Raw genomic sequence first — 22,436 nt, 5'->3', positions numbered from 1 at the left:
AAATGCCTACAGTTTTTATACTTTTTTTTAAATATTACGTATATATATCGACTGCCAAGTGAGTGCCGTATTATGAAAAACTTACATTTTAGAAAAAGAAAAACTATTATTGACGCAATCACCGTTTATCATACATACTGATAACTATTTTTTTTTTATATTTATCGCAATTATGATAATCGTGTAGTAATTTTTATATATGTATGCGTATAAACAAGAATAATTTTAACAATATTTAACGAATACTAAGTTTAAGTTGCGCTATTTTTTAATTATTAAAAAAAAAAAAAAAACAAAATGTACCGAACACGACTAATTTTCACATTAAAATATTATAAAAGTTTTAAACACAAACATGTTAATAATTTAATTTAAATATAATATAGTGACAAATAGATCGATATGACTTTTATCTAATCGTGCTCGACGTATGTAGTATGTGGAACACAAGAGGTAGTAAATTTCAATTATCACTGGCACAGTGCACTATATCAGGCCACAATTATAATGTTTGCACTTTGCATCAATTTGTCAACTAACATAACTAAAGAGCACACACGATGTATGAACGCGATGTTTTCAAACACGCGATACGTGTTCGCGCTTGACTGCACGGCGAGCAACTGTCAAAAAAGGCGGGAATCGGAATTCGGAGTCTGTGGACTATGGAATTTATTTATTAATTTAACTTTACTTAGTACTGCTGGATCTTTTAATTTATTGCATGAAATATATCATTATATTATTAGTAGCATAAATTATCTTATGTTATAAATAGCATAAACAATATTTTTAGCTCTGTTAAATAACTTAAGACGATGTAGTCTAGATTAAAATGTAAAAAAGAACTAACACAATTAACAGATTACACCTTTTGTTTTTTAATCTGAGGCACCAATGATCGCTTTCAATAGATACCAATGGCAATATTTCATTATTCATCACTGTAAAAAAAGGAATTTATTAGACTGGTTGTGTTTGTGTTGTGTTTAAAAATCATCTCGTGCTAGACGGTGAAGAAAACAACGTGAGGAAACCTGCATGTGTCAATTTCACTGAAATTCTGCCATGTGTATTCCACCAACCCGCATTGGAGCAGCGTGGTGGAGTAAGCTCCATATCTTCTCCTAAAAAAGGAGAGGAGTCCTAAGCACAACTGTGGGACCCATTTTGTAATGCTCTAACTGGTGCCTTGTTTTCCCGTCCGAGTGCTTGTATTGATGGGGGCTCCCTGAGTCTGCTTTTACGACACCCAAAGAATTATATGAAGTTGAAAATATAACAATCGTCTTTAAGTAGTATCGATATTTTTACATTGAATTGATCAATCATATAAAAGTATAGAAATACCAAAATATCTAACTATCAAAATATCATTCTTGTTCCCATATTTTTTATCGACATTTTTAAAAGACAAGCTGTTTAACAAATGTTAGAAGTGAGCGCGTTGCATGTTTAAACAAACATGATACCAGATCAATTTATTTTATCTTTAAAACGGTATTTAATGATGAAACGTAATATATTATAATTTGCCCGCCACTTCGCCCCCATTTTAGCGGGAGGGGGGGAGATATTAGGTAAAAAGTTGCCTATGTCCGTCCTTGGGATTCAAGCTTTCATACCAAATTTTATATATATATTTTATTATATTGAATAGAAAGGCGGACGAGCATATGGGCCACCTGATGGTAAGAGGTCACCAACGCCCATAGACATTGGCATTGTAACAAATGTTAACCATCGCCTACATCAAAAATGCGCCACCAGCCTTGGGAACTAAGATGTTATGCCCCTTGTGCCTGTAATTACACTGGTTCACTCATCCTTCAAACTGGAACACAATAATACCAAGTACTGTTTTGCGGTAGAATATCTGATGAGTGGGTGGTACCTACCCAGACGAGCTTGCACAAAGCTCTACCACCAGTATCCATTATCAAAATCGGTTCAGTGGTTTAGCATTGAAACCATAACAGACAGACAGAGTTACTTTCACATATATAATATTAAATATGGATATATATATTTAATATATATATATATATATATATATATATATATATATATATATATATATATATATATATATATATATATATAGGTTAATTACATTTGAACAACGATGTTCGTTTTAATTATCTTAATCATTAGTAGTTGAATTGACTATTTGTTCTTTAATAACTATTATATTTGATTATACATTTAAAACATCTATTCTTATAGCCAAAACTATTGAGTCTTGTATTCTGAAATTTGAAATTGGAATATAGATTGATTTATGAGCCGAGATGGCCTATGAGCCAAGATGGCCTAGTGGTTAGAACGCGTGATTGTTTTGTAACCGATGATCGTGTGTCCAAACTCGGGCAAGCACTACTGAATTTTCATGTGCTTAATTTGTGTTTATAATTCATCTCGTGCTTGACGGTGAAGGAAAACATCGTGAGAAAACCTGCATGTGTCTAATTTCACTGAAATTCTGCCACATGTGTATCCGCATTGGAGCAGCGTGGTGAAATAAACTCCAAATCTTCTCCTCAAAAAAGGAGAAGAGGCCTTAGCCCAGCAGTGGGACATTCACAGGCTGTTACTTATAAATTAGGTAAGCAATGCTTAATTAATAATGCCTATAATCTCATTCATCTTAACTGACCTCGTCCCACACATCAAACCGGGAACACAACATTTATATTAATGTTTGGCGGTAGAGTAATTGATGGTCATTGATCACACGGAGTTTGCATAACTATCTATAGCTGTGTATTTACCTGCCAGGCCATATGAAATACATTGAAGCTTACTAATAAGTATGTAAAAAAATACAAGCCTGATTGACAGGTCGATGCACTTGACATACGTGCATTGATAACCAGGATCGTACTGATAAGATTATTATGTCAGCCGCCATGGTACATATTAATCTCTTAAGATTAAAGATGATAAAGCGTGAAATTTACTTAAATTAAAAAAATTGGGATTTTTAGTGGCATTAATTCACCTATACTTATGTGATACATGATTTTAATAATTCCGAGCTGGTAGTTCCAAGTTACTATGACGCAAATACTGTTTATTGTCGTTTTAAAAATAACTCATCAATCATTTATCAAAAATTCTACCTAAACAGCAATAATTAGTATTGTTGCGTCCCAGTTTGACAGATGAGTGAGCCAGTGTAACTACAGGCACATGGGACATAACATCTTTATTCCCAAGGTTAGTGGAAGTGTAGTGAATGGTGACCACAGTCGTCGGGTGGCCCGTTTACCGGCCCACCTACTTATAAGATTAAAAAATACGCTTTGAACAATATTTATAAAACCTTAATTAATGCTTGCAATTTATTGTTATAATGACTATTTCATTAAGCAATCAAAACCATTATTTTATATAAATATATTTCTAGCAAATAAATTAAAAAAGATCACGGTAGCTTAGTCTGTGCAAAATAAAAAATAAAGATTAATAAAATAAATTACGTTGCTCTTTAATGAACGCATATCATTTGTTCCGCAGAATACGCAACAGATCACAAAATAGATAAGCATTTATCAGTCAGATTATATTTTAATATATAAATATGACATAGCGTTAGCTTAAATGGACCAATTCAAACCACTTGGTACAGATAGCATCTCGGTTATTTTTTTGTAGGATTACGTGTAATGTGTGCATCGCCACAGATTCGAAAAGCAGATGTTATCTCAAAACTTCAGGCGGTTATCGACCCTGCATCAACTTTTGTTATTCATGCGTAATATGTATATTCAATATTGTAAATAGACGGATATTTCTGTTAAATTTGTTATCAAAAAATTACAAAACAAATTACTGTTTACGCAACAGGCGTTCGAAGGCAACGATCACAATGATAGTGCATATATTATTTTATTAATGGTTGGCCTACATACTTGGCTTTTAACGGAACGGCTGGCGGCAACGGCCTCATCGCCATTGTATTATTTCATAAATATTAAAAATGTAGCGAAGTGCCTGTATTGTACTTTATAGGTCAAATGTTATGAATGGACCGAATGAAATTGAGCTGGAATTTTTATGTTTTTTTTATTAATTTATACTACTATTAAGTAACTTTATAAAAGTAAGAAGCTACTGGAAATAAAAAAAAATATTATTACATTTTGAAAAAGGAATTAGGAATTAGATAGAACAATATTTTTTACTATGTGCTATGTCTAAATATAAAAACAATCAATTTCATATAAATATGCATATTAAAGATTTAAAACTGTTCAAGACTCATAACTTAACAAAATTAATAACCCAACTAAACTTACAAACTTTAATTCCATATTTTAACCGACTGTTATCTATCAGCTAGTTAATTCTATGATCGCGGTTCAATGACCGCTTATGACAAATATTTGTATTTGTAGTGGTTTATAAATGAATGGTTGTTTTTGTTTGTGATTCCGGACATCCGGTACAGTACGGGTTACCATAGTAACGACCGTTTACTGTAAAAATATATACTAAAATTCATTTTTTTTAAAATCTATCACGAGTGTGATATTTGTAGCGCTGATTATAATTAATGAATATCAATAAATTAATTTTATATAATCTTAATTATGTATACAATAAAGTGAACAGCTAATGTTCTTAATTCACATTTGACTTGTGCATAATATTTCATCGTATGTATACCTACAATTAGGATGGCTTCGTTTTCATTTAACTTAATAGAAATAGACTTATTATAATCTTCATATATATAATACTAGCTACCGCTATCCGCTAGCTTATATATATTGTCAGGCATAGATAAAATCTTGATTTGATTGACCAAGCCCTTCGCTGGCGTACAAAGAACACCTCGCCAAAGTTTCATCACGATCGGATGAGTATTTTAGGAAGGCATACCGGACTAACATTCAACAAGCTTTAATTTCTATCAATTAAAAAGAAGAAAATAGGCATGTGTTTCTTCTGTTGTTTTAATCTGTGCTTTCAAATACTACATGCGGGGTGCTGAAGTCAATTGGTATCAATCTAATAGCGACCGCTGTTTGGCTACAAACATTCCATATTAATTAATCGTTCAATAACATTACGAATTACAATAGACAACGATCGCGATGGCACGTGCGGTTCGATAGACTCGTCCTCAACTTATTGGTATTTGTAAATATTTAATTTAGCTCGAATAGTCTTAGCATTTCTTACGTATATAGTTGTCGCCCGTTGATCGAAAGCCGACCGTAATACATTGCTAATAAAAATGATATTTCAAAGAAGTATAAGATACATTATCTGCTTCAAAACATATATGACTTTTTTAATTCATTTCGAGTAAATAATAGGAATATTTTACGATAAAAATTGAAGGAATTGTCAAAAAGCATTTTTTGGTTTTTCAGTTTGACATGTGTCACTTGAATTGACATTGACATTGTCAGTATGAATGTCAACGATGAATGTTTTATTTTATTTAATAATAGTTTCCGTCAGAGGCTTCGGTTGAGTGGGTTCTTATCTGTACCACTGACAACGTATATGATTGGTTTAGTAGTGAAAGTTTCTAAAGCGTAACAAACAAATAAACAAATTCACTTTCGTATTTATAATCTTATTAATAAGGATAATATAACAAATTAACGCATTATTTATCTTTTTACACTTCTGTATATAAACTATAAATGTGCGATTTTTTAACAAAGCTCGCAATACGATTAAATAGGGGTACAAAGTATTATTATAAAATATTTTTCCATATAAAACTGAAAAGTATATTTGTTTTAAATATGCTAATATCAGGATCTACTATTAGAAAATAACTTAATGCATTAGCCAATTTATTGAGAAAGGCTTAGGGTATGTAAAGGTTAGGTTTTCTATATAAGTAACATAACGCACAACGACCCATGGGGCGGAGCGGAGCAGTTAGTAATTAACATTGTATAATACATATAATTATAATATTGACTATGTCTATGTTTGTGATTTAATTGGTATTATATCTGAGTATTAATAATAATATCATTATTCTTCAGGCATCAAGGCCTATAATTTTGGTATATACACATAACATACATTAATAATTAGAATTAGAATCACAATCACACTCACAATAACAAAAATAATAATAATTAAAAATAAAATTAAATTAAAAATTAAATTGAATTGAATTAAATTGATCGTATACGAGTCACATAAACCAGAGTATTACACAGACTTCTGGATCATTCGCCTCATCATTAATAATAACTTATTGCATTTTTCCTTCTGTTTTTCAATAGTAGAGTATTATTATAAGATAGGTAAAGTTTATCGTAATTAACTAAAAGAATACTACCCTACTGGTGGTAGGGCGTTGTGCAAGCTCGTCTGGGTAGGTACCACCCACTCATCAGATATTCTACCGCAAAACAGCAATACTTGATATTGTTGTGTTCCGGTTTGAAGGGTGAGTGAGCCAGTGTAATTACAGGCACAAGGGACATAAAATCTTAGTTCCCAAGGTTGGTGGCGCATTGGCTATAAGCGATGGTTGACATTTCTTACAATGCCAATGTCTAAGGGCGTTTGGTGACCACTTACCATCAGGTGGCCCATATGCTCGTCCACCTTCCTATTCTATAAAAAAAAAAAAAAATTGAAATGGCTCAAGTGGTAAACATAGTTTCATTTGTATTTCATTAGCTAATCTAAACAAATTACGTTAGCGATACACGAAGTTTAAGAAATGTAAATAATGAGCTTGTTTCTCAAGCGCTTAGGTTTATGTTTTTTTATAGAATAATATAAGTTTATAATAATAAAGGTACTTGTATGGTTATTTAGCAAGCAATGTATATAATGTCCTAAGTGTCCTAAGTGTCCTAAGGCCTCCTCTCTCTTTTGGGGAGTAGTTTGGAACTTATTCCACCACGCTGCTCCAATGCGGGTTGGTAGAATACACATGTGGTAAAGTTTCAATAAAATTAGACACATGCAGGTTTCCTCACGATGTTTTCACCGTCAAGCACGAGATGAATTATAAACACAAATTAAGCATATGAATATGATATATTCAGTGGTGCTTATCCGAGCTTGAACCCACGATCATCTGTTAAGATTAACGCGTTCTAACCACTACACCATCTCGGCTTATACGGCGTACAGTTATGCAATAGAACGCAGCAGAAAAGTAAACAAATAATTAAAAAAAAATACTTAATACATATTTTTGTGTTTCTACAATCCACGCTACCGATATTCTGCAGGGCTTTTCTATAAGAATAAACTCGAAACTCATCGGAGAAAACGATCGTGATATTTCAGAAATTGGCACGCGGCATTAATCATAATAATTATCAAAAATATTTTGTCTAATGGTAGTACTGTTTTTTTTTATTGTATATTTATTTATAATTAATTAATTGTCTCTCTTTCTTTTGGACCTAATTTCTTGATAATTTATCCGTTATCCGTTGCATCTATGCCCGTACTTTGTTATGAGTTAGTCACATTGGAAACTTTTGTTGGTAATGATTTGTAAAATTTATTATGCACTATTTGTTTCCATGAAATACAAATATGCCGTGGAGTACCGGCTTAGAATAGTACTCCCCCAATCTCATCCCGTGGGTGTCGTAAGAGGCGACTGAGGGACGGGGAAAAGGGGGGATGGGCAGCAGCGTCCCCCCTCCCATAAACATCTTACCCCCTACTGCGCTCGCCAACACGCCTGCCCAGCGCGGCGAGTATGGGCAAACCCCTCCCTAAATGGCAGATGCGCCCAAAAAAAGGCCCCCAGTTACCGGCAAGCCCGCTAGGCCCGACCAAGGTAGCGGTCGCGGTATCGGCAGGGCAGGGGGTGCTAAGAATCACCGGTTCACGGCAGGCTACCGTATAAAACGACTGAAAATGGCAACGTATAATGGACGCTCGATGAGGCTGGACCATCACCTCGCCGAATTAGAAGTAGAGTTAAGTCATATAAACTGGCATATACTGGGGTTATCTGAAGTCCGAAGACAGGGGGAGGACACGATAACTCTAGAGTCCGGTAACTTACTCTACTTCCGCGAAGGTGATAACCTCTCCCAGGGTGGTGTCGGTTTTCTAGTCAAAAAGGATCTCATTAGCAGCATTGTGGAAATCAGTAGTGTGTCGAACCGGGTAGCGTACCTTGTCCTAAAACTTTCCGACAGGTACTCCCTGAAGGTTGTACAGGTATATGCGCCAACTTCGACATACTCTGATGATGTGGTCGAAGCGATGTACGAGGACATCGCAAAGGCCCTCAACGACACCTCGAGGGCCCACTACAATGTTGTTATGGGAGACTTTAATGCTAAAGTGGGAGTACAAGATAGCGGTGAATCGAAAGTCGGACCTTACGGCTTGGGCTGCAGAAATCACAGGGGGCAAATGCTGGTAAACTTTCTCGAAGCGCAGGGGCTTTTTTTTTGATGAATTCTTTCTTTCAAAAGAAGCCTCAGAGGAGGTGGACCTGGCGAAGCCCCGATAACGTGACAAGGAACGAGATAGACTTTATCATCTCGAATAAAAGGCACATATTTAGAGATGTTTCAGTGATCAACAGGTTTAATACCGGAAGTGATCACCGCTTGGTTCGAGGCACTCTAAATATCAACTTAAAAGCCGAAAGATCGAGAATGATGAGGTCTACTCTCCGACCTACCATGCTCCAAGCTGCTCAAGGCTCCGAAAAGTTCCAAATGGAACTTCAAAATCAATTCACCGCGTTGGAAACCATAAGCAGCATTGATGAGAGAACCGACACGCTGGTCAAAATACTGCAAAACACATCCCGCAAGTGTTTTCCGCCACAGAGAAGAGACAACGCACCAAAACTCTCTGCTGAGACACTCGAGCTCATGAGAAAACGACGAGAACTACCATCGTTTTTGTCAGATAAGGCCTTAAACCGAACAATAAAAACGCTGACGCGACGCGATCTCCGACGCTCCAATACCCGTGCCATCAAGGCTGCGATTGAGCAAAATCGGGGATCGAAAGTGTTCGCTCGCAAGTTTGGGAGGCCGCGTCTGACAAAACTTAAAACTGAAAATGGTGGGGTCGTTACCTCTAGGCCTGAGATTATCGGAGAAGTAGAGAGGTTTTATGGGCAGTTGTTCTCTTCAAGATCGGATAAACCCATGGGAATCAGTATTGATGACCAGCGCGCCCCTCTTATGCGCCATTACTCCGAGGAGCTCCCGGTCGTTGACCAAGGAGAGATTAGGGCGGCTCTAGAACAGCTTAAAAACAACAAATCTCCGGGAGATGACGGAATCACAACAGAGTTGCTTAAGGCAGGCGGGACTCCGGTCCTGAAAGAGCTAGCAAGCCTCTTTAATTCCGTCATCCAACATGGCAAGACCCCGGAAACGTGGAGCGGGAGTGAGGTGGTACTGTTTTTCAAGAAAGGTGATAAAACCCTCTTGAAAAACTACAGACCAATCTCCCTCCTGAGTCACGTGTATAAGCTGTTCTCAAGAGTCGTCACGAACCGTCTCGCCAGACGACTTGACGAGTTCCAGCCCCCAGAGCAAGCCGGCTTTCGATCAGGCTACAGCACCGTGGACCACATCCATACTGTTCGGCAGATTGTGCAGAAGACCGAAGAGTACAATCAGCCGCTGTGTATGGCATTTGTGGACTACGAGAAAGCCTTCGACTCCATCGAAACCTGGGCAGTGCTCGACTCATTGCAGAGATGTCATATCGATTGGAGATATATCGAGGTACTGAGATGTCTGTACAACGCCGCTACAATGACTGTCCACATCCAGGACTGTAAGACGAAGGCGATCCAATTGCGCAGAGGGGTGAGACAGGGGGATGTAATATCCCCGAAACTGTTCACCAACGCGTTGGAAGACGTTTTCAAAACGCTGGATTGGACTAGGTATGGAGTCAATGTAAACGGCGAGTACATCTCACACCTTCGATTTGCCGACGATATCGTCATCATAGCAGAGTCGCTGGAACAACTCACCGAAATGCTGCGTAGCCTAGGCGAGTCTTCCCGGTGTGTCGGTCTCGGTATGAACTTGGACAAGACCAAGGTCATGTTCAATAGGCATGTCGTGCCGGGACCGATATACGTCGAGGGGAAACCTCTCGAAGTTGTTAGTGAATATACCTACCTAGGAAGGATAATACAAGTCGGTAGGAACAACTTCGAGAAGGAAGCCGATCGAAGAATTCGCTTGGGATGGGCAGCATTTGGCAACCTTCGTCAAGTCCTCAAGTCGTCTATACCGCAATGTTTGAAGACGAAAGTCTTCAACCAATGCGTCTTACCTGCCATGACATACGGTGCCGAAACGTGGACACTAACTGCGGGACTAGTCCACAAATTCAAAGTCGCTCAGCGTGCTATGGAGCGAGCTATGCTCGGAGTATCTTTGAAGGATAAGATCAGAAATGAGATTATCCAGAAAAGAACCGGAGTCACCGACATAGCTTGCAAAATTAGCAGGCTGAAGTGGCAGTGGGCTGGTCACGTATGTCGTAGGACCGATGGCCGTTGGAGCAGACGAGTCCTAGAGTGGAGACCGCGAATCGGCAAGCGCAGCGTAGGGCGCCCTCCAGCCAGGTGGACCGACGACCTTAAGAAGGTGGCGGGCACCAACTGGATGCGGAAGGCGGAGGACAGGGAGCTTTGGCGCACCTTGGGAGAGGCCTATGTTCAGCAGTGGACAACGATTGGCTGTTGATTGATTGATTGAAATACAAATAAATAAATAAATATTATTTCAAGAACACACAGATCAAAATAGACAATCACCAAGTCAGGTGGACAGTATTTCATGAGTGAGTTCTTACAGAAAATAACTGCTGTTTACATTTTTTTAACAATAAATTGGCAATAATGTTAGGTAAGTAAAAATTTGAATATATTAAGCAGCGACAGCCCTTGTGACTCTTTAATAATGTTAGTTGCCGGTTAATAAAATTTCCTTACTTTTCTGGAATAGAACGCTCATTATCGAGTTTTGTCAAAAGAATGAAAATCAGCAATAGCGTGATGTTTTCTAAAAATGTGAGTATAGGTGTCAAAATGAGGCCTTATTATTATTCTTAATATTGAAAACCAAACGAAAATAATTCTGCCAAATTAAATATTTTTATTATAAACAAATTTACCTACTATGTATATAAGGGAATAACTACATATCAACTCACAGCCCAACTACTTGGGGCTAGTAGCACCATGAAAATTGCACATACGGGCTTTGTAACATGTAAAAAGTTAGCAGTAGTTAAGTAAAAGTATGTTAGCAGTGATAAGATTGAAATTTAAACCCTAAAGTAGCGATAAAGAGAATAAAAGATTGTATGAAAATACTTAATTTTTTAAGAAAGAGTAGGTGTATATACAATTTAGTCCACCAGTTATTATGGGTGGGAATTTAGGATTTTCAATTACATATTATGGCATCGCATCAATTACATATTATGTTTCAACGGCCATCGATATATTATGTCACTTGACAAGATATCAATATTAAAAGGCGCCAAAATGTCCTTGTCGGAATGTAGTAATTGTGTTTTTAATATGTATACATTTTACTTATATTTAAAAATTGATATTGTAATGTTGCTTACATTACAATATGTTTTTGTTAGAGACAAATAGTATTGAAGTGGCGAAGTTCAGAACTATTATAAAAGAAAACTCATGACATTACGATGTAGTTCAACGTTAGAAACAGAGATGGCGTTGTAAAGTAAAAGTAACATTTAATTTATTTTAAACATATCGAAATATAAAATTAGGTCCATTTAGAAAAAAAATATTACAATTGGGGTAACATTTCGACCATACAATATGATACAAGTAATATATATGTATCTGTGACAATTGATAAATCTTTTCCCGCATTTATCAGATAATAATCGTTAAGTCGCTAAGGGGAATTGAATTTGTTGACTACTTTCGAATTAAGAAGCCGCGTTTTGGCTACGTATATATTTATATCACGACAGGTAAGAGTCATTGGTTGAAAAGTTGAAAACTTTCGTCTTGCGAACGCGAAGTGAGGTCTTGGCGAAGGTTATTAAGTCCTAAACAAAACCTTTGCTTGACTTCCTTCTCATCGTTTAACTTTATCTAACGTATATACCTATGTAGGTAAATGTTTACTTATGCATGTTAAGTTGATATAATTAGCTAAATATAGGTATTAGTCGGACAAATAATTGATTCCGGATTTGAAATTCATATTGACATATTATTTTCAAAGATAATGTTAGCTTACAGTGGCAACACGTCTGCCATCAAATTTGTGACCTGCTGAGCCTCTGATATCTTTCGAAGCTTGAAAGGAGTGACGGATGAGAATTACGCGATCTGCGATGTCGCGGGATCGCACCGCGTCATTATTGGCTATTTCAAATATCGTAAGGGCTGTATTTGAAAAATATGTAAGTATATAATTCAAGATGAATAAATAACATATTTTATCGAAAGAATATTAAATAAGTCTGGTGATTAATTGATAACATAAGATAATCGTCTTTATGTTGATATTTTTGGATGTTTTTTTTTAAACCATGTTTAAATTGTATAATATATAACCGTGTTCATTAAAAAATGGCGGATAAACAGATTTATCTGAGTCTATCAATGAGTTTTATACATATGAAAACTTATTGGAGAATTAACGTATTTTTAATAGAATTCAGATTGAGCTATGTAATTAACTAATGATTTGATCTTTTTAGAAACTTATATCTTCAGAAAATAATGAGTTTTTAAAGTTGTGACACAGCAAAAAAGAATTTTGTTTTTCAATACAAGTTCGATTAAACAAATGAGTCCGTCCCATGCGCTGTAAAAGAGCGCACGGGGCGTGCACGGCGCGTGCCAGCCACCACCACGTTCGCAAACAAACAAATTTCAGTTCATGGTTTTGCGAATACCAGAACTCAACAAAAGCGGAACCTATATTCTATAGATAAATTTAATATAAACGTGACGTTATTAAAAATTGTTAAACTCTTTTGAATTCGGGTTAATTGTATTTAAATTTACAAAATTAAAGCTAAGATAGATGTGCCACATATAATAATGACGAATTCGAAAATATTTGTTAAGTTGTATTATAGGGAACTTTTTTATTGTGTATCATTTCGAAAAGTTCTTTAAACATGAATTGTGGTAGAGCTGATGCATCGACTTCTACTGATGATGTAAAAGTCAGTGTATTGTTATTTTTTTATATTTAATTAGGTGCTTTGAGTGAAGTGTTTTTTTTTAAATAAAAAAAACCTTGATTTCAGGGAAGGCCACTTTGTTTATTCTACTTCACCCATCCTTTTGGAGTGCTGTCACCTGAGCCACCAACAGTAATAACAGCGCCTCCCAATATCGCTCGCACATTCGTGAACATGGAACCCGTTTCGCCGTTTTGGACTCCATCTTCTTCTCAGGGATATGATACAACATCTACCCGCCCTAGTTACGACCTTGGAAATACGACTGTTCATAGAAACCCTATAAGTCTCGTTCGCAATTATGAATTTAATTCTCGAAGGGAATCTATGTCATCTTCATTATTTTCGAGTGAAATGTGGTTTAGCTCAAGTGCCGGTTCACGAAACTTCGGAGGTGAAAGACGTCTCATCCCCTACAATAGAATATTACCACCCCTTCAGCTGCCAATGCCGAGGGACTTACAATTTGATTTCGACAGATCAGACGACGTTTGGCCCAAAAAGTGTGTGCACCGTGAAAAGTTTTCGTTACCTCCAATCGAATTTCCCGTGAGTTCAGTGAGTGAAGATTTTTTTGATGATAAAGTGTCAGGATGCGAAAGTGATATTGTGAAACGGCGCAGACGAGTGCTCGGAGTGAAGAAACATAAAAGAAAAACTCGTCTTAGCAGTGTTAGCAGGATGATCACACGCCTGATGTGTCGAAACATTAAAGGTAAGATTAGTAAAATATTATAAATGTCTTATTACCTGTACAACCAAATCAGCTTGAAAACTTTTTAAATTTGTATTAGTGCAGCAGATAAAAAGTACAAATACTTTTTATGCATATATTTTTTTATTTATTTTTGTGTGTACACACAAGTACAAATGCGGAAACGTCTCTAAGCTGATTTATCTATTCCTGTATTTTTTAAGGAATATGTCAAATCAATAAAAAGTATAAATCTTAATAAATTTGATTACTTTTTACAGTACGCGACAAGAGCACGAGTGGGTAGTGTCTTTGTAAATATAGGGTAGATCTATACCTCTGTCATAATTAATACGTAGATAAATAAGACTATAGACTTCTAGTGATAATAAAACAGTATTTAAGCAATAATCGTAATTTTTACGTTTGCCTTATTTACAAAAAACACAGAGAAAAGGTGAGCTGTGAATAATAACGCACGATCCAGTAAATTGTTCTAAAGAGATCAAACTGTTGGATCATATCATCTTACTAAATGTCATGTCATGTAAATAATAACTTCTTTGATCATGATTGTCATATATTGTCAAAGTTAATCTTTTTTCTAATAACACTTTTAATTAGGCTGAAATAATTTTAAATAATGATGAATATTAAATCACATATATTGACCACCAAGATAATTATAACAATAGAATAGAAGGAATATTCTAGCATGGGATACATTTTGGACAAATGTCCGTCTTTGGAAGACTGCTGTTTGAGTGTACCACTGCGGATATCCTTGATAATCATATCTTTATTAGGTTTATTCGGAGCAGCATTCTTCATATATGCCTTTACAACCGCAGGGAGCAAGGCAATTGAAGATATGGGTGTACCGAAGTCATTGACGAAACCATTACGTTACGTAAATGGTACATCTGGTGTGTTATTATGCGCTGTGAACGTACTTCTTTTCGTGGCAGCTGTTTTTGAAAGTGATGCATTTTGTGAAGTATATATTTGGTTCATGTTGATATTCTGGTTATTCTACATAATAATATCAGTTACAATAACGTGTAGTGCAATCGTGGGCGAGGAAGTTTTATTCGGGAGTGTGTTTCTTTTGGTAGTTTTTCTTACAATTATTGTATCTTTCTATTTTATAGTAGTAGTCGCGAATTATAGGATGACTCTTCCATAATGCTGTTATTTATAAATCATGATACTTTTAAATTGTATTCTATTTGTAAGAATGTTTTTAATTACGTATAGATAATGTGTGATGCATTTTTTTGTATATTATTATCATGTACAAGAAAGATTCTTCCCGCCTGTACTGCCCGTCGTCGCCGTTGGACTCTACTACCACTTACCATCAGGGGTAGACTCATTTGTGACCCGGCAGATATAAAAAATAAAAACACAAGCACATTTCTTCACAATACGTTCTAAGTAATAATCCATATTAGTTAATTATATGTATTGGAGATCTAATAAGTATATGTATTTAATAACGATTATTATAATAAAAGAAGAAAATATCAAAGAAATATTTAATGATCTATGGACAACAAATTTTTATAAAAAAATATAATTATGTATTGTGTACATTTATATAATATCGTAATAGACAGTTTATAAATTTGCTACTCAATCAACAATTTAGATTTAACAGTTTTGCGAATAATAATTAAAACTCAATGATAACAATTACTTTATTAAGGTTAATTATACTCTTGTTATTTGAAATAGCGTTGCTATTGTCTTAATAAAACTAGTTACAAACCTGAAGTGGCGCGTCTTAAGTTACAGTCATATAGGTCGCCTATATTAAATTCAGCCATAATTACTTTAGAAATTCGTTTATTATCTTCTAAAGATTTTTTCTTTCAGAAATTTAACTCTATCATAGAGTTTCAATTATTGCAATTGACATGTGTCAACAACGACCGACGACCTTAAAAAGGTAGCGGGCACCAACTGGATGCGGAAGGCGGAGGACAGGGAGCTTTGGCGCACCCTGGGAGAGGCCTATGTTCAGCAGTGGACAACGATTGGCTGTTGATTGATTGATTTTGATGTCAACTAAAATAAGATGTATACAATTTCAGTAGAAAAACTAATGACCTAATCAGAATTTTCACTATCGTCAGAATCAGAATCGTTTGACGGCGTTTCATTAGCTTCATTTTGGAGCATTTCAACTTTAATCTCCCCGATATCTGCATCTTCAAAGTTATATAATAGAGTGTCCGCTACAGGAATACAATCCAATGAATTGGATTTTCTCCGGATATCCTTGATCACCTTCAAAATCCTCACTTTAGCTGATAGCTTTTCGTCATCGCTCATCTTTCGAAATGATGGTACGAGAGACATAAGGAAATGCCTATCTTCGTCAATTTCTTCCTGTTCGACGGATTCGGATAGTGTTGGAGATGCAAACTTTTTTCTCTTAACTTTTTCTTCATCCTTATTCTTCAAGGTCGCTTTTCTCTTTTCCCGCTTATTAAAATATTCATTGAGTTTGGGTTCCACAACCGAATCGGACGCTTCATTTTCAGACGATGAAACATGAGGCAGTAAGAAAAGCATGTGCTTGAAATAAACGTACGTTTTTTTCTTTATATTGTAACCTTGTCGCACCTTCTTCTCATTTGCCAGTTGTCGTTTGAACGTGTCGCGGAGATTACGCCATTTTTTTATAAGATCTGAAACTAAACGTTTTTTATTCAACTATTATTTTAAATTTTCATGAAATATAATCTACACTCATCATATTACAGGACTTTGTGCGAGCCCGTCTTTGTAGGTACCACCCACTCATCAGATATTCTACCGCTAAACTGCAATATTTAATATTGTTGTGTTCTGGCGATGTACAAAATGGTTAATATTTCTTACATCGCCGATGTCTATGTCGATAGTGCATTAGGTCCATTTGGCAGCCAATCTACTTATTTTATTAAAAATATAGATAAGTACTTATTTGAACAAAATTATACAAACTTACTAAATCTGAACAGTGTACTTAATACGATTCATTGTAGTTTGATAATAACCATTAAGGCATGTAATCGAAAAGTACATAAAATTAAATATGTTGAAATATAGGCCCTAATATAATAATGTTTGTACTATTGAAATTATTTTAATTACTTTGTTCATAAAGAAACTACTTCCTTTGTTTAAGTACGTTTACTTTTTTAACAAACCTTTGGATTCCTTTTCGCTATCACCGTACGAATCCCAGTCATTAAACAGTTGCTTTGCGATTTCTTTCCAAATTTTGTTCTTGATATGCAAATTTGCACGTTCGGGACTATCTTTTACGTACAAAGGGGGCCATTTTTGAACTTCCCGTATTATGTGTAAAGGATGTATGTCTTCTAAGATCTTTTTACTTTTCGATGTCATAATAAAGTTTAAATAACATCAAATGCGTTATAACGATTTAAAAGAGTGCGACAGAAACCGAACGGACACGAAATAACCCGAACTCAAAGTACAATTCAATTTTTACTTTACACTCGTTGTGCCTGTTAGTTTAGCCGCACAAAAGCTTGCAATTATGATTATTATAAAACTAAATATTATAATTTTCACTTTATATTTTAAGTTATTTACGTTTGACCAAGTTGCGAAACTTGGCGATTAGCGTCCGTACGGAGCGAGAAGGTGCGACGTCATGCGAAGCGAAGCGGGACGAGGTACCTCTGCACCCCGCCCCGCTCGCATTCGTCGCAATCGAGCATTCCGAAGTTCGGAATCCGAACGCTTTTGTTGCGTTGCGGTGTTTTGCGAATATCTTTGAAAGTGCGAGATTTAAAGTTTGCTGTTGGCCTCGCTCGTTATTGATAATTGTATTATAATATGCCTTATATTATTTATTAACTCGTTCCTAATTTAAATCAAATCTTCAAAATATAAATTCAGTTTTTATATAAAACATATCAATTTAGTTCTGTTGTTGAAATATTCAACCAAAAGTAATATATTATAATAATATTATTATGTAAAATTATACAGCTGTATTAAAAATAAAACATAATATGGTTTCAATTTTAACTCTTATAATTATTAGTGAATTTGTTAAGGATAGGAACGCCATCTACGGTGTCCTATGGTTATCAAAATAAGTTTCGAGTTATTTCTTAGAATGACTACTAGATGGCGCTGGCGCTAGATGTTGTAAGAATTATATTAATTTTTTTTTTTTTAAGTTTTATTCCTAAATGAACACAATTAATTTGCAAAGGTAATAAAAATATAATTCAATTTCCAGATGATATAGAGATATGTATCCAGGTGATATATTTTGTATAAATATAAAATTTAAAAAGTTTTCTTAGTGGGTCGTAGAATGAAGTCAAGTCCGCATTACTGTTGATTAGGTTCATCCTGCTATCATTCATATGTGGCAGACGTGAGAGCGATTTCTTGATAGCAGAATAATTGGTATGGGAGGCGAGCCGACAATGGCCGAGAAGACAATGCCCAATAACATTAAGGCTCGGCCCGATTGCATGTTATCGTATCCATTACATCGTTGTTAGTACATATTTCCACTTAACTGACTTTTAGAATTTAATTTTACAGAAGTTCTTTCTACATCAATTGAAGTAAAAAAATAATCTTTAAAACATGTTATTATTTCATCCATATTGTAAAACGATTACATAGTTTTTTGTAAATCGTTTTACTTACATGCATTAACCCGCTCAATACTAACGAAGCGAAGTTAAATAAAAGCATGCAAATAGGTGACCTTGACAATTATTTTATTAATCGTTTAATTATACTATGGATTTCATTAAAGATACTTTAATTGCATGGCCGGATATATGGAAGGACAACCAAGGCCTCCACAATATGATATATTTTTAATTTGTATATAAAAAATTTTGAACACAAACATTGTATAAATAATCATTTCTCGGCCAGTTCAAAAATTAGTCATAAAAGTGGGGGGCTTAGTCTTTGTTTAAGGACTACTATAACTAAAACTTTCGCCCATCCTTACTTGTTTTTCGTTTAAAAGATTTTTTAATAAAACATTGTTTTTTAGTTCAATAATTCGTAGCTTTGTAATATTAACAATATTAAATAGATCGACTTTACAATTTGTTGTTTGAATGATTTGATAAACATAATTTATGAATTTACATTATAGTAAAGCTGCTCGAAAAAAAATATTAATATGGCAACTTTTGTGTAGATATTAAAGTCAATAAAAGTTGAAAAAAAATGGATGCCTGTTGGTCGATTACCAATGACAGCATGAATTTAGTAACGCATACTACGGTGTCATCCTGCGTTTTAATAGTATATTCATAATGTGTATTTTTATAAAGGTTTTTGTGTGTTAAAAGAATTAACGATGTGTTCATAAAAGTGATCATTTTTTATAACACACAGTATTAGTCACATAATTGGTCATTAAGATAAAATAATTCTCATACTTACGACAGCATTTGTCGACGGACACTAGTCAATGAATAAGGCAGTATGTTATGTTGCTATATATTTTGTAATTAATTTACAAGTAGCGTAATTTATTACTAGTATTGCCAGCATTAATAAGAGCAGAATGTTAAGAAATCAATGCGACATTTTTTATATTAGGTACAGCAGTGCTTTTCCGTAATCTAGAAAACACTTTGAATCGACTTACTTTTGAGATGATATTTTCGCGTTTGCATAATTAATCGTACAATTATTCAACTGAAAATTCATAAAAATCTTTCAGGAACGTTTGCGTGTTTAAGAGATTATAAAGCTAATGACTACGTATATGATAGCACAGATTGGTAATGGTAAACGTTTGCGTTCAGGTCGCTTTAATTCAAAAATTAGAAATTTAGACAATACCTGAGTAAGTGTAATCTTCCGTATTGAATAAATGGATTTTGACTTTTCAAATGAAATAATTATGACGTATTAATTTTTGGATTTAGCGAACGTTTTTATACAAGATAAGAGTTTGTTCTTAATGATTAGCGTACAGTTTTAATCTTATTTACTTATTGAAATATCTACTTTTACAAAAAGTTGACAACGTTATATATAATATATATTTATTTAGCAAATAATCGTTTAGAAATTAATTATATTTATATAATTCTAAAGTTTAATAAGTGAACTAGATAACAATGGTTCTTTTAAATGAACTAAAAAAGGGTCATTAGAATAATGACCTAAATAAACATTTTCGAGCAATTTAGTCATAACTATTATATATACTCATTATTTATAATATTTTATATTATCCACTAATGTTGGAATGGTTAAGCTGACCACTAAAGTTCATCACAAAAGGGACCTTAACCCAGAAGAAAGGCAAAAACGTTGCAACTTACAAGCTATGATTATACAGCTCTGGTCGTGATGATGACCAAATTTCTATTCTAATTTCCAACAACACTTAGGCAATGATAATATTATAATAATTATAATTAAGGAAAAGGGATGTATATTAATTGATCGGGAATATATTGGCTGATAAAAAGTTAGTATTTGTTTCATTGCAGACACGATAATATATATATATAAATTTATTTGTATTTTATTAATATAACTATAAAATAGAAGTGGGCAAGTACGGAGTTTCTTCTCGAACTGGTGGTGGTATAGGTATGTATTTAAATATTGTAAAGTGATTCAAAATTGCTTGTAAATGTTACTTGAATAAAGTTTATTTTGTTTTAGATCACGCATGATTAAATTCAAAATTCGAATATTTTTATCGTTTAATTCTACCGCCATTGATTATGCGTTCTTTAGCACCCAAAAAAAGATATAATGGAAAGAAAAAAATCCTATTTCCTATTATATTACTTCAATATATTACTTGGTACCATCTCACAATTAGCATGAAGTAAGCCACTAATTACTTAATCGAGATCAGAGGTAGACTTCCTTCATCGAGACCTCGGGCCGAGGTCGCAATGCGCGCCACCGCGCCACCCGCTGTGTTGCCAATTATAATACATTTCGCCTAAATATAACAATACGTAGTGACTATTTACTTTCTGAAATGTATTTCCCATTGTTTTCTTTAAACTTTGATTTTTTAATACTAAATAAACATAAAATAAGTATTAATACTTTGTATTGATGTGCTTCAATTATAATCGACTGAATGTAATGTAAGAAATGATATAATCGATTGAATGACTACGTAATTAATATTAACAAATCCGTACCGGAACACAATAATATTAAATATTGTTGTGGAATGTCTGATGAGTGTGCGAGTGTGTCATTCAGTGTCACCCATTTGTCCATCTTTTTCTTTAACGCTGGAAAAACGCATTACGCGTTTCCCCCACGGGAACAATGGGAGAATATGTGGGGCTCACGAGTGTCAAAAGCGCTGAGTGCGCCCCGAACATTGGAATACCTACTAAAAACCAGCGGTACCCTTCCCGTCTTAACGAGGAGCGCCACGGGATCGTTTGCACATTGTACCGTGACGCTCTGATGGCCCATTTTTCCATTATTCCATTCCATCCTTCTCTGAATTTACAAAAAAACAACTTCTGTATATAAAAGCTTAAATAGCTCAACTACCAAATGTTTAAAACATTCGATAAAAAAAAACAGTAGACTATAACAATAAAGATCACATTCGATAAAAAATGTTGTGGAATAAGTAATACTTAATTTTCAGGTGTGTGTATAACTTATATTTATTTTCAGTAAAGATGAGAAACTTATATATTGTCGGTTCTTCTCTTATTTAAAATTTTAATTTAACTAATTGGTATTTTAAAATGGCATCAATAATCGTATACAAGCGTCAGAGGAGTATTATAGTACCTACTCATACCGTACGTAGAACGAATTTAGAATGTCCTCATTTTTTCTAATATTATGTCTGTTAAAAAGCATGACTGCACCCTTAAAAAAATTGTTTTGATTTTGGTAACAACAATTTATTCTATCTAATATCTTAATATTTAAGTATTAAAATAGTTCATATATTAAAACAAAATATATTTACCTATATATCTTATTTTAATGATTTCACACTGTCTGTAAGAATACTTCGTACTTCCATTATCTTTAATTGATTAACATAATTGTGGTAAATTTGGACAATTATGTAGCAACTTGGGAGTTTGACAAGTCAAGTCTGTTGGTTAGTGTTAGCCGGCCGCGGTCGCGTGTCGCACGCGTTACGTACATCAGTTAGAGCCTCCACGGCTGAACTGATTCGAGCGTACGATAAATAAATTAAAAAAACAACATCAAAGAAATCCCGTAGCGGAGTCGCGTATCTAAAATCCCCTTAGGGAGTCGAACGCTTCACCGAATTCGTAATTTCTTATATATTATAAATTTTTTTAAAACAAAGTTGGTTAAAATTATAGTAATATCAAGTTTTCTTTAATCAACGGTGGTGTAAGGTGGTCAACGGTCATCGCTGTGTTGTGGTGGTTACTGGTTAGTATCGATTTAAGTTCCAACTGTTTAATAACGGCAACAGTGCCGAGCATGATTTTTTTATTTTTTTTATTTTAACTAAGCTGCTCCATCCCTTTGTTTTCGGAGT

The 22,436-nt window shown here is 34.5% G+C and overlaps 2 protein-coding genes across 5 annotated transcripts in view; one reads left to right on the top strand and one right to left on the bottom strand.

Annotated features, from left to right (window-relative positions):
* Window positions 1-10,282: 10,282 nt before the first annotated feature.
* On the bottom strand, window positions 10,283-17,551 carry LOC126776517 (uncharacterized). Of its 3 annotated transcripts, XR_007669956.1 has the most exons (3): window positions 17,095-17,551; window positions 15,899-16,596; window positions 10,283-10,651 (listed from the first exon to the last, which is right to left on the bottom strand). XR_007669956.1 is itself a non-coding variant. In XM_050499109.1 (2 exons), exons 1-2 carry the CDS (start codon window positions 17,294-17,296, stop codon window positions 16,007-16,009), a joined length of 792 nt encoding a protein of 263 aa, XP_050355066.1. In that variant the 5' UTR covers window positions 17,297-17,551; the 3' UTR covers window positions 15,502-16,006. The 3 variants fall into 3 exon arrangements, 2 of the variants coding, with proteins under 2 accessions (XP_050355066.1, XP_050355067.1); XM_050499109.1 differs by lacking the exon at window positions 10,283-10,651 and having other exon boundaries at window positions 15,502-16,596; XM_050499110.1 differs by lacking the exon at window positions 10,283-10,651 and having other exon boundaries at window positions 15,502-16,590.
* Window positions 17,552-22,039: 4,488 nt separating this feature from the next.
* LOC126776471 (uncharacterized) overlaps window positions 22,040-22,436 on the top strand; it is a 63,712-nt gene continuing 63,315 nt past the window's right edge. For both annotated transcript variants that reach the window (XM_050499003.1, XM_050499005.1), the window contains exon 1: window positions 22,040-22,327. The gene's annotated coding sequence lies outside the window, so the exon portion shown is untranslated. The remainder of the gene's footprint in view (window positions 22,328-22,436) is intronic.

Source organism: Nymphalis io, chromosome 20 (assembly GCF_905147045.1).
Source record: "Nymphalis io chromosome 20, ilAglIoxx1.1, whole genome shotgun sequence".
NCBI classification, from domain to species: domain Eukaryota; kingdom Metazoa; phylum Arthropoda; class Insecta; order Lepidoptera; family Nymphalidae; genus Nymphalis; species Nymphalis io.
Note: the sequence above shows the minus strand (reverse complement) of the source record. Positions and strands in the feature narration are given on the sequence as shown.

What these genes read in the sequence shown, in the direction of transcription:
- LOC126776517 (XM_050499109.1), bottom strand. Translation starts at nt 17,296, where the DNA reads ATGACATCGAAAAGTAAAAAGATCTTAGAAGACATACATCCTTTACAC. An exon ending in TAGCGAAAAGGAATCCAAAG is followed by an intron (nt 16,597 to 17,094) that starts GTTTGTTAAAAA and finishes AAAAACGTTTAG; the next exon opens with TTTCAGATCTTATAAAAAAA.